The sequence below is a fragment of the Aphis gossypii genome, chromosome X (assembly GCF_020184175.1).
Source record: "Aphis gossypii isolate Hap1 chromosome X, ASM2018417v2, whole genome shotgun sequence".
In the NCBI taxonomy this organism is placed as follows: domain Eukaryota; kingdom Metazoa; phylum Arthropoda; class Insecta; order Hemiptera; family Aphididae; genus Aphis; species Aphis gossypii.
The window spans coordinates 34,511,849-34,529,106 of NC_065533.1; the positions used below are offsets into that span (position 1 = coordinate 34,511,849).

Genomic DNA, 17,258 nt, shown 5'->3' on the forward strand with positions numbered 1-17,258 from the left:
TAAGCCTATAACATAGATTGAAACGATACATATATTTATTTACATCAACAATAGACTTAAATTGGATGTAATTAATTTAGTGATACTTCTATTTCTATTTGTGTGACCTTGGAGAACAAAATATAGTATGTACAGTGTTCATTATTGATTTAACCATAACCCAATGATCGATAAAAATACGTCTCAAAACAAAAAACTTAATTAAAAAATATATATAAAACAAAATGTGTAGGTAAGTATCCTAAATACGCATAAAACCGTCTAACGTAAGTATTTATTCATTTATTTAAAAATTATACAACAAATTAATATAATAACCTCTTCAATATTATAGTTGCCTACTATCGATTATCAATGTGTTATACCTAGTTAAATACATTTTTAAATCCAATTAATGTAGTACTCTAAGCAGCATGATATCCATAAGTACTCAGCTATATCTATACGGCTGTACTTTTTGTAGTATAGTCCAAGAAAAACAGGAGTTGATTATTAACAAAATATTAAATTACGTGATTAATTATGATTTATGGATCATACATAATTTAATATTAGAATTACTTCAGCATGTGACGGTTGGAAATTTGATTTGTTATTTACAATAAACTTAACTCAACATTAAAAATATTTAATTGATTTTATGCCATTTTATTAATACTTAATTAATGGTAGCTAAACTATCAAGTTTGTAATTTGTCATTTAATTCTAAAGGTATTTGCTCAGTCTTTTTAACGTTGAGAATTACCTAACCAGCTTTACAAGATGTCGTAGGTGTAAGTAGTGTTAAAAGAATTGTCAAGAATTAATGAATATTGCGATATAGTTAAATTTTACATTTACTTATTGCATACTTCATTATATATTTATATATCTTATTTATCTATTTATGTATTTATATATTTAATTGTAATCACAATTTGTGTCTCATAATAAAATTCATTTTTGCCAATTTGGATTACACTATTTTATACTTAATTAATAACTTATTATTAATTATTTAAATTTACAAAAATATCATATACATAAAAACTAAAAACCAACATAGATTACACCTACTTTAATCAAATATATATAATGTATATTATGTATTTATATATGTGTGTTTGTGTGTATTTAGTAGGTATAATACAGACGTTCTAATGTAAACTTAATTGACAAATTATTTATCATTGTTAGTCAATAGTCGTACAAAGGATTATTATCATCATCATAATAAATTACGGGCAGAGTTACTTAGCGATTCATGAATAACAGACGGTACACTAAGATTCGTTTTCAGCAATTCAAAGAACACGAACACTGCTACCATAGTCTTGTGATTGAATTTGAAACAGAATTCCGTGGACATCAAAGGAAGTGTCTTTGTCAAACGAATCACTACTTATTAATTCAGACGGTTAATACCTATATTTTTGTGGTAATGAATAGGTACAAGGTACTGAATAGTTACATGGTAGAAACACTAGAAACTGTTGTGTCTTGCGTATAACTATACCTAGTATATTAATCAGTAGGTAATCAAACATTAAATTATATTGGTGTACATAGCTTGCAGTTTGTTTTTAATAAATTACCTTGATTGCCACATCAAATACTGATATGTATAACTTTTCTTAGACCTAGTAATAGATGATGATAATTTTGTAATTGAATTATATTCTAATGTCTAGTATAAGAACAAAATTAAAACATATTATACAAAAAAGAACATTAAATTGTATTAGTTTTAAAATGTCTTTATTTTATGAATAATTTTGCAGGTAAAATAAGTTTTTATAGTCGACCAATCAAGAGTCTTTACATCAATAAAGTATATTTTAATAGTAATCTTATAACTTAGATTACATTTTTAATTCAATTTAAGCAAACTGTCGACTTATTTAATGAGAAAATCAATTAAGTACCACTATGGAAATCTATACCACAAACATTAAATATAATATATAGTATCATAGGTAGTAATTTAAATAATATCACTACTTACCTATGTATTATGATATAGTTAAACATGTATAACACATAAGTAACATAATTAAAACTAATCGCATAATATTATTAACACAATAATACGTAACATATAAAAAAGGAATGACAATAATACAAGAGAAAATAATAATATGTTCCCTAATGATTACAAGTAACACATATTCAATTAGTCTATGAAAATTATGTGCTAGTATTTGAAACATAATAATATAATTATTAGGTACTTTGCACATTTAGTTTCCTTATAAATAAATGTTTTACAGACTTTTGATTACAAAATATTTGTATAAAAATGATAACAATCTAAAGCGTAAAACTTATTTAATCAAATTATAATAATTTTAGTAAACAAAAAACTCAAATTTGATTATGTTATTTTTATGAAAAAGTTATATAGTAAATAGGTAACAATATTATGAAATATATTGTTTTGATTATGTTGTACAGATGAAGTTTTTAACATCAGACTTATTATATCAAAATAATTATTTATTAATCTTTCTCTTTTTAGTTTTGTTCAATAACACAGAATTCTGAATCTTTTAAGTTAGAGTAGGGGAGAGCAAGAAAATAATATAAATTCTTTCATCTCAACGTTTGAAGTTCATTTGTTTTTTTTTTAAAACTATTATAATTAGTGCTCAATAATAAGTCAGTTAACTATTTTTCCAAAATTAAAAATATGTTATTAATAGTTAAAATGTGTAGTTTTAGTTTTAATATATTATTTTTATGTTAAAATAAGAAATTTAGAAACATAAAGTTGTAATCAAACAATTATTTAAAATTGTATTACTGATGTTATAATTTATAAAATAATATTTTATAATAGGTATATTAAATATAATAATATAAAAACTAAAATAAAAAAGAAGAAATATTTGAATCAATCATTGACAGAAAAATGTATGCTCATTGATAAAAATAATCTATGTGAAAAGCCAGAGTAAGTCATTTAAAAACTTCAGGTTTAATACCACATTCAATACTATTATGCTAGCATCAGTTTGACAGACACGGCTATTTTTTTAATAATAAATTATAATTCACAGTTAAATATTTAAGAAATAAAATACATTTCAATGTAATTAAAACAATATAAAATAAAATCATAAATATTTTAAAATAATAAGTCTTCTATGTTAAAAAAAAAACTCATACTGCTTAAATTTGTTTTTGCATGTGCAATTTGCTTACAATGTTTAAGTAAATTTAATATAATATGGTTTATAAATATATTTATTATTATATATATATGATATTAATAAATCCGTATAAGTTGCGATTTATTTATTTAAGGATAGTATATTGTTCAAAGATTAATTTCTTCCTTATAAAAAAGTAACTTAAAAGTAAAGGTTAATATTTAGTCTTCAGTAATGTCATTATTTTGTAAAAGATTTTGTTTTTCCGGACAAGGTGGTCTAAAAAAAAGAAGTTTATTAAAAATTAAAAATTATAAAATTAATTTTTAGTAAAAAAAAAATGGCTCATTACTTGTTTGATTCAAGTTGATTTCTTTGTTTAATACTCATATTTAAAATTCCTTTATTCATAGAGTCACAGGTCCACAAAATAGCTGTCAGCAATAAAGCAGCTAAAAATAATTAAATTATAAAATAAATTTATAGTTTTTATTATTCAATAGATAAATTAGACAATCAAGCAATGTAAAAAATATTTTATTTAAATTAGGTAACACAAATATTTATAATAGTAATAAGGATTACATTATTATTTAAAATAACAAGTTCAATGGATAAATTATACAACCAAAATGAATGGAAAAAACTAATAATTAATCAAAGTCCGTATTATTAAATTTTATACGGGGATTAAATTAAATTATTTGTTTTACTTTCTTTCAAACAATAGAAGATAAGATTTATAAATTTTATAAAAATTTAAAATTAATTATTAAAAATGTATCCTAAATTTTAATAATTAAAGAATTGAAGGCTCATAAATTTCAGTTACTTATTAACTCTACTGGATTAGTGAAAATTTAAGACAGGCACAGATCCTGAACATATTTATAGGGGGAATAAAATTTCACTAAAAATGCAATCAGTAAAACAATGCAGATATACATACAGTGTATACCAGAGTCAACAGGGGGGGGGGCATGGCTCTTGATCCGCGCCTGATTTAAGATAAAAGAAATAGGTATACCTAATTATTTATTTCTTAGTTATGTAAAACTAAATAGTAATAATAATACATAATTGTTAAAAATATATATTTTACAATAAAACTTCATTAGGCTAATAAAATATAATATTTACCTGATAATAAAAGACAGAAGAATAATTCCACCATATAGTAACCATCTGAATCAACTATTATACCACTTAATAAAGCAACGACAGCAAGACCAAGATTTTCAACAGACTGTGCTCTAAATATAATAAAAATAAAATTTTATTAAATAGGAAATCAAAATACAGTTAAATTTTTTATCGTCGTCTAAAATAGAAATTTTTTTCAATACATAAAAAGATAATAAGATTGAAACATAAAAATGTTGTGTTTGTTTTCTCAACTATTCTATTGATTCACACAATATATTAGAGTTAGCTTTAAGTTTACATTTAAATTAACATCTTTAAATAAATAGCAAAAAAATATTAATTATTATCCACTATCCATATATTATTAACAATTTACAATGATTTTACAACACAATGTTTGATTCAAACACATATATTTTTATTTCATGATTGTCCCCCTTATTGTGTCTAGATAAATAAATAACATAAAGATAATAAACTAGTATAAGTATTACATTAAAATACACAAAACACTTACATGCCATATGCTGTTCCCATTTGATGTTCAGGAATAACCATAGCAATCAGAGGCCATAATGCACTTGCCAACATTGAGTAAGATAATCCCATTGTGAACTATAATTTTTTTTAAATATTATTATGGTTATACATTGATGTTTAAAATGTAAGTTAAATTGTTTTACCATGGCAATATAAGGGTTCACAAATGTAAATGCCAAGAACATATGCGAAATCAAGGTACCAAGAATTGATATAAATACCCAAAATAGATTTCTTCCAGTTTTATCTATAACTAAACCAAGTCCTGGTGCGCAGATTGATGATATTATGTAAATAATCCCATTAATCAAATTGGCTGAATCTGGTGAAAAGTTATACTTTTTTTCAAAGAATACTCTGAAATATAAAAATTTACAGTGAAGTATTCAATTACAACAATTATTGAAAAATTTAATAATTTAATAATTTACTTAAAATAAAAGATATTTCTTTTGTTACACAATATAAGACCAAAACTTAAAAGTTAAATAATTTTAAGAAGTAGTTTATTTAAAAGCATACTAGGAAATTTGACAATATTGATTCAGAAATAATTTTTAAAATGTGATAAATGAAAATAAAGTTGTAAAATTATTTCAAACCATAGAAATAACATATTGAGATTAATAACCAAATATCAATGATTTAACTTTTTACTATTATATAAATTATAACACTATTGTGAATAAATAAAATATATAATTTTCTTACTTTCCTAATGCAACAAACGGAAAAATTGATGTGTAATAGAAGACAATAATGAATGTAACTATCCAAAAAACTTTTGGAAAGTATCGCACATCAGACATTTTTACAACTTCAGTAGCTTCAGGGGTTTTCCGATGAAGTAGTTTTTCGGCTCTTTTATCTTGCCAAGCAAGTAATAAGGCACTTAGCAATGATAAAACACAGGTCAAACTTGCTGATATAAATTATTATAAAAAATAAATTAATATATTTCAATAAAATTATGAATTTTATTAAATACATACCAACTAACAAAACAATTGATAAACTTTGATAGTTAGGGATATTTATTTGCTTTTTCACATATCGATATAATGGTTCCATAACTATAAAATTCACCGTTGAACCAACTCTAGCAAAACTTATTTGAAATCCAAACACCATATTCAGTTCTTTTCCTTTAAACCACAGTACAGCATAGTTGTTTTGAGCAACAGCCAATGATTCTCCACCAATACTGTGTTAAAAATAAATTTATAGTTTTTATTATTTTCAAGTATTTACTTCAAAACTCAAATTTTAATACATAATACATTTCTATTTTTTTACTTTTATAATAAATATATAAAAATTAATAAAGGCTATATACTTTTGTATAATATGATAAAGAACCTTACTCCATACATTTATTAATATTCGTTTTATATGACTACATAGCTTAAATATTAATTAGAAATAAGTATAAAACATAGTCTACATTTTTATTTAAGATTGAACATGGAAAAATTCAAAAAAATTGAGTTAATCAGTTTTTTAGTTTATCATTCCAAAATAATTAAATTTCATACATTTATAGTCAATAAATCATTTACCTTGACCTAAAATTTAACATTAAAATATAAATTATTCATTTCATCCATGTTTTTCATAGCATGTTAAAATATCTATAATGTTTTATGTAAAAATAAATTCCAAATTAAATGATTATGTTCTACTAAATTTAACTTTTTAACAGATAGATTAATTATTTTGAAATACAAATAATAATTTAATTTATGCATATTCGACAGATTTTATTGGTATCAATTCAGTATACTTAGTTGTTTAATGTATTAAATTTCTTTTTTTTTGTTAAAAAGACTAGTTATTTAAATGATATAATCTAACTATTATAATACAATACTAAAATACAATTACCCAAATATCAGACGGCCAATTATCATAATCCAGAGGGCATTTAAATATGCTCCAGCAGCAAATACTATTTGGCCAAGAACAACCAACAATGCATAGATTATGGTACCTAAACGTATCCCAAAAACACTAGAAAAATTTAAAAAAAGAAAAGATTAAACTATTTTCTTTAAGTTAATTTACCATGTGGCAAATTCATATTAAATAAATACAATTAAAATATACTGAAATAAACAAGTTTATAACCTTAAAATATGCTCTTGCAATTAGAATATATGCAGATAAATCTTATGCTAATTTAATTTAATTAAATTTTAATTTATAGCTTATCCCATAAATAAGTTTTATTATATATATATATATAAGATGCATATAAAAATTAAATGCACATATTAAATAAATATTAATTAAACATGAAAAAAATAATCTATTCTTTAAATTTATACATATTTGAAAAAAAAATTAATGTCATTATGATTTAAGTCTCAAAAGCAACTTTATTGGTTACAAATGAATCAATATCCAGCATATTATAGAATAAATAACTTAAAACCTGTCAATTAAAAATCCGCCAATAAAGCACATTACAACATTTGGCCATGAATACCACGAATACAGATAGACAAATTGAGAAGTTGTTAGATTCATATCTTGAATAAAATCATCTTGTAATGCTCCAGGATTATCAAAACAAAAATATGAACCTAAAAATCATAAATATTATTTTTCACATGTTTCATACTTTCTATAAATACAACTAAATAAATATTTACCAAATCCAATTAGGCACATCAAAAATAATGCTATAAGTCGTTGAAAAATATGACTTGGATGTGTCCATGTTACTTTGCAATCGTCTTCATGATTGTCTCTTACAATAGATGACGAGCCTGGATGATTTTCCTCCATTTTTGAATTGTCAAAACTAAGAAACTGGAAATTTTAAAGTAAATGTATAAAATAAATATATTTCTAAAATAAATTGTATCAACTAATAATTAATGTACATAGTATATATTTATGAATAATAAAAACTTTAAAAAACTACCTTAGTACTATTTAATATAGTCTCTGAATTCTGACATAATGTGTTATCTTTATCTTAAAAATGCATGTTTGCATTCAGCAGAATACATCTCATGTCATTAGAAAAATATTACAACAAATAAACCAAATATCAAATTTATAGCTAATAATATTATCTGTGTTTTTTTATTTTTATTTTAAATTAAATTATGAGCACTTTTAAATTTTAATACTTTACAAACTTAAGACTCACTTTATAGTTAAAAAATTAACAAAAGAAACTGACAATTTAACACTAATAATATGTTCATCTTTAAATTTTATAATCCATCAATTTACTGTAATATTATTTCTAACAACACAAAATATATTGTAGCAAACATAAATTCTCTGTGTTATAACAGATATGTTTGCAACATATATGAGCATCACATCTTTTTGAGATGTTTCAATAGGAATACTAATATGATCAGTTTTTTACAAAAAAAAAATATTCATTTTATTTTTAAAATGTCTATTATATAATTAATTATTAGTTTCAATATTTTAGTAGTACAAATATTGTTAGGTTGACAATATTTCATTATCTCTAATGAAGTACCGGAATACATATTTAACATGTTTATTGTAGTCTTTTTGCAGTTTACACCCAATGTGTATGTCACTTTTCTAAAAATAACATAAAAAATTGCTCTTATATAGTTTATGTCCAAACAGTGTACTACTACTAGTTTATTTTAAAACATATGTTTAATGACGTGTAAGAAATTATAAACTATTTACTTTAAGTATATATTGGACGTCAAACAGCATTAAGTACATTGCTAAATGATCCTCATGACATCTATACGCAGTAAACGTGTTAGTTGAGGTAGTAAAAATTTAATTATTAATCAATTTAATTTAGATTTAAGAAAATCAATTTATGTTTAACATATTATTTTCTTAAATACAGAATTCTTGTAAATATACTTTTAAACTTTTATAATCTATCCAGCAAGAGAACACTATGGCTTGAAAAAATCAGGTTTTCTGTGCATCTTGTGATAGTGAAATCTGTTTCGATACCAGTGTTGAGTGGAAATACACACAATCTATGTTTTATCACCAAAAACAGAGTATAGATATTTAACAATTAAATGGTAATTTTGGAAATATAAAAGATTGCAAAATAATGCTTTTGACTACATTTTTACATTTGGAACAGTAAATTTATGCAAGAAAAGCCTGAAGGTATCTTACTTTTCAAAAAATGTACTTGGTACACAAGGTAACATCCAAATAATAAACACTTTTTATGTAATAGGTAAAATATACTCAGTTATAACTCACCTTTTTTTAATTTACATAAAAACCATCATAAATTATAACAAAAACAAAAACTTATGCTTATCGTTAATTTTTTTTTTTTATCAACATCTAGTAATAATTATATTATTTAAATAGATATGGTCAACATTTATTGATCTTTAACCTACTATTAATTAAGTTAATAAACACTCGATTTATACACTAGAATTTTAACAACACTTATGTCAAATACATTGTAAAAGAGCTATCTCACAGACTGTTGAGTGTTGACAGGCATAAGCATTAACATTCCACACAAAGTAAATCGACTAACCTTTTTTTGTTGCGATTTGTATTTTAGACCATCCAATCGACCATAATATTAAAATGTATTGATTAAAAAACAACGTCAAAGATGTCTCGGCCGTTTCCTGTGCGCACAGAATGATCAAATATTGTGTTATGTCATGTGGGGGGTGATGTACAGTACTCCACTACTCAGCAAAAAATAATGAAATAATGAACGTCCAATTACGATAATATAATGCACTTATGTACGCACTACGCAACGACGCGACAACGGGGGAGTTATAAACTAATAAATAAAAGGCCTTTGTTGTACCATTCTCTATCAGTGTGAATGTTTACAACACCATAGGGGACATAAAGAAAACACGAACACGACACGACCGTATGTATAATAATAATGTTATTACTATTTATTTATTATGCTCATTGCTCGTGCTTATTTCGTATCACATAAAGCACTATCAGTGAAGGTCTTCTTTGATAGCATATGGCGATCAGCTGTGGGCTGTGGCTCGTTGTGAGTGTGTGAGACCAATAATCTATTCTACGGTAACAGGTTGTGCTGCACTGTTTGCTCCATAGGGGAAGTGTAAAACGTTACAATCTCAGTAATGTTATGTGATTTTTGTGATAACTTTTTATTTTTTTTGTTCATCGTACCATTGGAAATTCGAATGTCAATCGTATGTTGTGTGAAACATAAATTACATAATATATTATATGAGCCATATAAGACTATTTATTGTATAAAATAAGCGAATCGCAAGTAATTTCACTACCTAACTCTAACTGTATCCAATATCGTCGAAATCACAAACGCTTGCAATGCTTGTAAAATTATTTTTAAATTCATATATAAGGTATGAAAATGGAATTCAAGGTTCCTCATAAGTATGTTTTATTGGGTTATAAAAACCATTATAAAGCTATCTATATTTTTATGTGTGATTAAATTACAAATGTTTTCGACATTGGTTGTTCAAAGGTAAAATGATAGATTGATAGAAATATTACCTACTCAAATTATCATTTGACATTTGCCATGATAAGTCAGAGTTTCAAAATCTCAAGCTATTTATAAGAATTTGATAAGTAGACATCTTTTTGATTTTAATAAATGTACTGCTAATATAACAAAAGAGTAATATTGCTTTCAGCTTTATACGAAATATGTATGAAACTTGTAACAAAAAACCATTGAATTTTAATTTAATAAAATCGATGAAATTGCCAATTAATTATAGGTATGTTTCTGAATGTTTCAAAAATAAAGAATATTTAAGTATGAAAAATATAAAAATTAAATCAAGGAACAAATCATATTACATGTTCGCTACAATTACAGAAATGACTGTAAGCCACAAGCGCCACGAATTTCATATTTCATTCTAAAATCAACAATATTGTGTCAGAATTTTAAAGTAATATAAAATATTTATCTCGATGACAAGTATATACTATTATGATGAACTGATAATGATAATGACAGATAAATATTATTAATAAAAATAAATACTAACACTGAACTTAAACTAAATAAAAAACAATTTTATTCTACAATTCATAAAACAGTTCTTGATGGTCTACAATATGTTTTAAAATGTTGTCTCATTGCCATTAGCCAGTAAAATTTATGAACTCTCGATATTTACTCAAAGTAACTACCCCACCTAAAAGTACAGCTGTAACCGTGCATATACTGTTAAACTTTTAATATGGTCTATTTTTTTCACACAGGTCTTGATTTGAAGAGTTTAGAAGTGGTGTAATTGAATGACAAATTGGAGACTAGTTAGATTTAAAGTTAACAACAATACTTATACCCAAATACACAATATTTCTAATGTTTTGGAGTTTACTAGGAGTTAATTAATGTAGTAGAAAATTAGTTATGTCTTATGTTGTATAACAAATTTATCTGTACCTATTTTACACAGTTTAAATTGACAACTCTTACTTCGATAATCGATAGGTATACCTACAGTATACACTATACAGTGTATCATGCTCAACCTAGAAACGTTTATAAAGAATTACTAGAATTGACATTAATTTTTCTTGGTGAAAAACCAAAAACTCCTACGTTTTTCAATGTACCTGGTGCCATTCATCATGCAAGGTGGATGGCTAAGGCAATTTATTGTATAAAAATTTATTTAGTTAGAAATGAATTTAAGCTAAGTACCAAAGAAAAAACTGCACTTCACCATGTATGTGTGTTTTTAATAATTATATACCTACATCGAAGCATGGTTCGAGGCAACTTCCGCAACTGCTGCATCTTATAACGACTTGGTTTTTTTGAAAAAGTTATACAACTACCAAGCAATAGATGCAAAAATATCAAAGATAGCTGTCTCGAAATTTATTAACCATTTATGGTACTTGAGCCCACAAGCCATGGGATTGGCATTTTTTAATAAAAATATAAATACTGAGATGAAAAGAAAAATGTTGACAAGATTAGATAGTAACAACAGCTCAAATGAAAGTACGAAACGTTTAAAACTGAACAACTGTGATATGGACGAGTTTATAAAAAATTAAATACGTAGATAATTTCGTAAACAGTGAGACCCGAGATTTTTTCAAACTATTTAATTTGGATGAAAGTTTTCTTGAAAATGATCCAACGACTTGGCATAACATTCATAGTTATAAAAATGCATTAAATATTGTAACCAAGTTACGAATAGTAAATGATACGGCAGAGCGGGGTATTAAATTGATGGAGGATTACAATAAGTTATTGACAATCAATGAACAGCAAAAACAGTTTGTTTTACAAATTGTTAGTGACTACAGGAAAAAGTTTCCCGATTGCAAAAAATCTACATTAATGCAATTACTTTAAAAAATTAAACTATTTATTACATAAATTACTTATATTAAATTGAATAGTAGGAAAAAATTGACTAAAAAATAATTACTCTATATAAAATATAAAAATGTGTACTTAATAATAAATATTAGACTTGTATATTTCTATTTTAATTATAATATATTATATGTTTTTAGCTACAAGTATGTAACATATTATCAAACTCAAACTATTTAAAACATATTTTTTAGAAAATTTAATTTCAAATAATTTTGTATATATGTAATTTTATTGTATTTTGAACCGTTCGACTGGTATAAATAAAAAAACGAAAAAATACCATTAAGTCGGATTTTATGAGATTTTCATATTTTTTACTTAAAATTGTAATTATATCAGTAATAAACAATGTAATAATGTATAAAATGACATTTTTGAGATCCTCATATAATTTCTTACACGATATTTATTGTTTAATATTTTTTAGTTAAAATAAAAAGTTATAACACACTATATTATAGACTTTTCTGTAAAAAATGACAAAACTACTCAATTTCAAGTGCCTGGGGGCACGGCTAAAATTGAATGATTGATTTCAAATTTTGCAAGTGTTATCTTTTTAGGCATTAACAAAAAATGGGATGGTGCCGTCAAAAAAATGTAAACATCTATTTTTAAGGGCCACCCTAATATATATGTATATATATATATAATATAATATAATAATATAATATATATATATATATATATATATATATATATATAATATATATATATTATATAGGTACTACCTATACACACACCGTTATGCAATTATTATTATTATTTATTTATTTATTTTTTTACTTAGCTCTCTCCACAACTATAATACTCTGGAAACAATATGAATAAAGTAGGTAATATACAATTAATAATGACGTTTTTTATGTATTTGTAAAAATATTCATTCGCAATTGCAATAACTGTTGCTAAGACATATCGGAACCAGGCAACCACGGAATTATGATACCTATTATAGATTTATTCATATCACAAACTCCGCCGTGAGTGTAGTGAAGAACGCTCATAATTTTATATGCACACACATGATTTACAGAAAACTGACGGTACATGGTACAATTAATACTTTATAGCAAATACATATAACAAGTAAAGTAATTTGCAATGGATAACACACTAATGGTAGATGTGCTGGCCGGTGTTACCGGCGGATTTGCGTCCGTATTCGTGGGCCAACCGCTGGATACAGTCAAGGTGAAAATGCAATTGTTTCCCAAGATGTATGGTGGCATGTTTTCGTGTTTATCAAATACCATCCGACAACAAAGTTTGTTTGGTCTGTACGCGGGTATAGTGCCGGCACTCATTTCGAATGGTGCTGATGAGGCGGTTATGTTTGGCACTTACGGCCAGTGTCAGAAAATAGTGGCTAAATCGGTCGGGGCAGGCGATACGACTGATTTGAATTACATAGAAAATGCAGCGGCGGGAAGTTTAGCGTCAGTAAGTGTATTAAAGTATTAAATATGGCAAATGGAGTTTATTGAAAAAATGGTTACCTAATTGATATTCATAATAATATTTTACAGCTAGGTATATCGTACATCGTATATAATATCTATATAATTTAATGACATTCATACACATTATAGATTACTCTATAGTAGTAGTTTCAATTTTCAATAAATATTATTTATAATTCCGAAATGTATTTATATTTTTCAGTTTTTTTCAGCTTCAGTACTTTGCCCAACCGAATTGATAAAAATACGTATGCAAGGAATAAGCAATGACGTTATAAGTAATGATAAATTGCCAGATCAAACAACAGGTCAAGTTTTTAAAAAAATCTGGAAATCTGAAGGATTTAAAGGTCTATATCGTGGACTGGGATGTACAATAGTCAGAGAGTTTATAGGTTGTACATTATTCTTCGGTGCATACGAACGAGCTCGCGAACTGCTAAAACCAGAAGGTAAACGAAAGGAAAACTGTGATGCTGTAGCCACAATGATGGCGGGATCTATAGCCGGGATATGCACGTCGTTGGTAATTTACCCAATAGATGTAATAAAATCCCGTGTGCAGATGGCAGTAAAAGAGAATGAATTTCAAATGATTCGAAAAGAAATTCTAAGTAGTGGTTCACGAGGATTGTACTCTGGTCTATTACCAACAATGGTAAAAACTATACCGGTCACCGGAGTTTTGCTGCTCACCGTGGAGTTTTCAAAACCATTTTACCGACATTTTTTATCAGAAGTTCCAAATTCACTAGCAAGTGTTTCCCACGAAAAGTTTTTTTCCGTTTGTGATTTTGTATCTGGATGGATAGCTGGTTTGTTATAATATGTAGTTCTAGATAATCGAACAAAAATTACGTACTTATAATTTATTTAAAATACACGTTTTAATTCTCAGGTATAGTTTCTACATTAGTGGGACATCCAATAGACACAGTAAAAGTAGTACAACAAGTGACTAATGATAATGTAAAAAAAACAATTAGAGATATTTACAATCAAGATAAGGCAAATAAAAATAAGTTAATTAAAATATTGATAATAAAACTAAATAAAATTTAGTTTTTAAGCAGTTTGAAACTTAAAAAAAAAAAACTATTATTTTAAAACTGATATTAAATATGTTGTATATTAAACAGTTGAAAGGATATTTTAGAGGAATGATGTTTCCGATCTTAAGTGTAGGCGTTGCAAATTCGGTATTTTTTGGAACTTATGGTAACGTGATGAGATTAATCCAAATACAACGCGACGACAGTAAAACAAATAAAAATATTGATGTAAGATTTTGCTATGATAATGACAATCTACACAAATATTGGCATTTGGACGTATTTATTTCGGGTTGTTTTGCCGGTTTTTCTTATGCGTTGATAAACACACCAATTGAAGTTATCAAAACATTGTTACAAGCAAGGAGTACAAATTCTAATACTATTCGTTTATATGATACATACAAATAAATTGGTTTTAGATGTTTCAACTTTTAAGCAAGAAAACGGGGAAAGTTCAAAAAAAACTGAGCCATTAAAAACGACTAGTGCATATAAATTAATGATCGAACTTAATAAGATCAACGGTATACGTTCACTGTATCGAGGTGGAACATTATTGTTTATTAGGTTTATTTAATGATATAAGAGTAAAATAAAAAATAATATAGTTTTTTAGTTATACCTATCATATTTTTTTAGAGATGTTCCTAGTATGGGAATTTATGTGCTATCATATGAACATGTATGTAGCATGTTAATGAAATTATCACATTCTGAAACCAAAGTAGAGTCAATGCCAAAATATGTGCAAATTATGTCTGGTGGCGTAGCAGGTAAGCAACAACAATTAGGTACCATTTGAATAAATCATATTATAATATTAACGAGTAACAGAAATATTTAATTTATTGAATCTGAACTATGAAAGAAATGTAATATATTTAATCCATTTCGTATGATTTTAATTTAGGTGTACTAAGTTGGATTTTGGTGTTACCGTTTGACGTGATCAAATCAAAAATCATCACAGACGATCTCGCGAATCCGTTGTACAAAGGTGCATGGGACTGTGCAAAACAAACTTACAATAAAGGCGGCTTGATAAGTTTTTCACGAGGTTTTTGGTTACTCTGCTTACGGGCTTTTCCCGTTAATGGGATAGCGTTTGCAACGTACGAAACGATTATAAACAGTTGTAGATTCGAAAATGCAGACCAATTCAAGAGCCCTACGGTAGAATCAAAGTGGATGTGATTCAGAGTATTTTAATCAATTAAAATGGTGTACAAGTAGTTTATTAGTTATAAGTGTTAAATATTTAGATGAACGGAGTGTAGTACTATAGTGAACTAACATTTTGCGGTGTTTCTCTAAACCCACTCTACTCCGCTCATTTATAACCTTTAAATACTTATTACTAATTTACCAATACATATTTTATATTCATTTTTAATGTATCAAAATATTCCAAAAATATTCTGCTTTATATTTTTTAAACTAAATATAATACGATTATTAGTTTTATAGTTAAACTTTCCGTTTTTTCTTGATTTTTTATTTTTTGTTTTGTTATTTTTTTAATAGTTATTTTGAGGTTTTTACGTTTGATCCCCCTCCCTCCAAATTATCAATTAGATCCAATTGCATATTAGAATCCACCATCAAAGTTCAAAATGAAAACATTTTTACTATCCTAAAAACAGAGCTTGAAATTAATATCATAATTGATTTTAAATATTGAAGAAAATCGTTGAAAATCTTCTAAGAAATCTTATGTAATAATATATACATCGACAATTTTTAAATTATATTTATAATTTATTATAAAATTGAAACAAAATTAAAATCTATAATTTGTTTTAAAATAATAACTATTTTATAATTTGTAAATAGAAACAAATCGATTTATAGCTTGAAAAAAAATAACTAAAATTTAAAATTCAACAATAACTATCAGGTCTAATTATGTTTATCGGTATAGGTAATCAAATATAAAATAATAAACTTATAAGTAATAACTAATGTTTTGTTTTCTATAGAATGCATGAACAACTATAATGTGTGTGTATATAATATATATCATAATTCATAGATAGAAATCAAAATTAAAATTGTAAAAATTCGTAAAAGTGTTTTTTAAAAAAAGAAACTTAAAGAATCTTAAAATTCAGAAAATAATAAAATAGATATTATGCAACGATGTAAAAATTATAAAATTAATTACAGTTTTAAATTTTAATCTGAAAAACTAATATCGATAATTAAAATTGAAATTAATATCTTAATTTCGATTTCAAATCCAGCCGATGACCGATTGAAAAACATAACATTTTAAAATTATCTGTAAATTAAATATAAGTATTTTCCTTTTATAATTTAATTTTGTTTGTTTTTTCGTAGACATATTTCTACTTTTTTTTATACATTATTTTTTATTTTTTCGTCGTTTTAATTATTTATAGATACTAATTAATAAATATATTGATAATTTATAAAGAACCAAAATACATTTTTCTTTGAAATTTTTATAATTAATTTATATTTATTATTTTTATTTAATAATTATTTCTATTGGTAATCCCTTCAATACACCAA

The 17,258-nt window shown here is 25.2% G+C and overlaps 2 protein-coding genes across 3 annotated transcripts; one reads left to right on the forward strand and one right to left on the reverse strand.

The window, feature by feature from the left end:
• Positions 1-1,716: 1,716 nt before the first annotated feature.
• LOC114126513 (major facilitator superfamily domain-containing protein 1-like) lies at positions 1,717-9,766 on the reverse strand. Its single transcript, XM_027990477.2, has 11 exons — positions 9,350-9,766; positions 7,473-7,632; positions 7,253-7,403; positions 6,703-6,828; positions 5,811-6,022; positions 5,530-5,740; positions 4,962-5,175; positions 4,796-4,893; positions 4,273-4,385; positions 3,485-3,584; positions 1,717-3,411 (listed from the first exon to the last, which is right to left on the reverse strand). The coding sequence occupies exons 2-11, from the start codon at positions 7,606-7,608 to the stop codon at positions 3,354-3,356; spliced, it is 1,419 nt and encodes a 472-aa protein (XP_027846278.1). The 5' UTR covers positions 7,609-7,632; positions 9,350-9,766; the 3' UTR covers positions 1,717-3,353.
• A 3,277-nt stretch (positions 9,767-13,043) lies between these two features.
• Positions 13,044-16,195, forward strand: LOC114126507 (uncharacterized). 2 transcript variants are annotated; one of them, XR_007606272.1, is made up of 7 exons: positions 13,044-13,648; positions 13,871-14,483; positions 14,567-14,676; positions 14,808-15,087; positions 15,143-15,268; positions 15,363-15,496; positions 15,634-15,780. XR_007606272.1 is itself a non-coding variant. In XM_027990463.2 (7 exons), the coding sequence occupies exons 1-7, from the start codon at positions 13,310-13,312 to the stop codon at positions 15,915-15,917; spliced, it is 1,908 nt and encodes a 635-aa protein (XP_027846264.1). In that variant the 5' UTR covers positions 13,048-13,309; the 3' UTR covers positions 15,918-16,195. The 2 variants fall into 2 exon arrangements, 1 of the variants encoding a protein (XP_027846264.1); XM_027990463.2 differs by having other exon boundaries at positions 13,048-13,648; positions 15,143-15,290; positions 15,634-16,195.
• The last annotated feature ends 1,063 nt before the right edge of the window (positions 16,196-17,258 follow it).

What these genes read in the sequence shown, in the direction of transcription:
- LOC114126513 (XM_027990477.2), bottom strand. Translation starts at nt 7,608, where the DNA reads ATGGAGGAAAATCATCCAGGCTCGTCATCTATTGTAAGAGACAATCAT. An exon ending in GGCGGATTTTTAATTGACAG is followed by an intron (nt 6,829 to 7,252) that starts GTTTTAAGTTAT and finishes AAATTTTTCTAG; the next exon opens with TGTTTTTGGGATACGTTTAG. An exon ending in ATGGGAACAGCATATGGCAT is followed by an intron (nt 4,386 to 4,795) that starts GTAAGTGTTTTG and finishes TATTATATTTAG; the next exon opens with AGCACAGTCTGTTGAAAATC.
- LOC114126507 (XM_027990463.2), top strand. Translation starts at nt 13,310, where the DNA reads ATGGATAACACACTAATGGTAGATGTGCTGGCCGGTGTTACCGGCGGA. An exon ending in TGTATCTGGATGGATAGCTG is followed by an intron (nt 14,484 to 14,566) that starts GTTTGTTATAAT and finishes TTTAATTCTCAG; the next exon opens with GTATAGTTTCTACATTAGTG. An exon ending in TATGTCTGGTGGCGTAGCAG is followed by an intron (nt 15,497 to 15,633) that starts GTAAGCAACAAC and finishes ATTTTAATTTAG; the next exon opens with GTGTACTAAGTTGGATTTTG.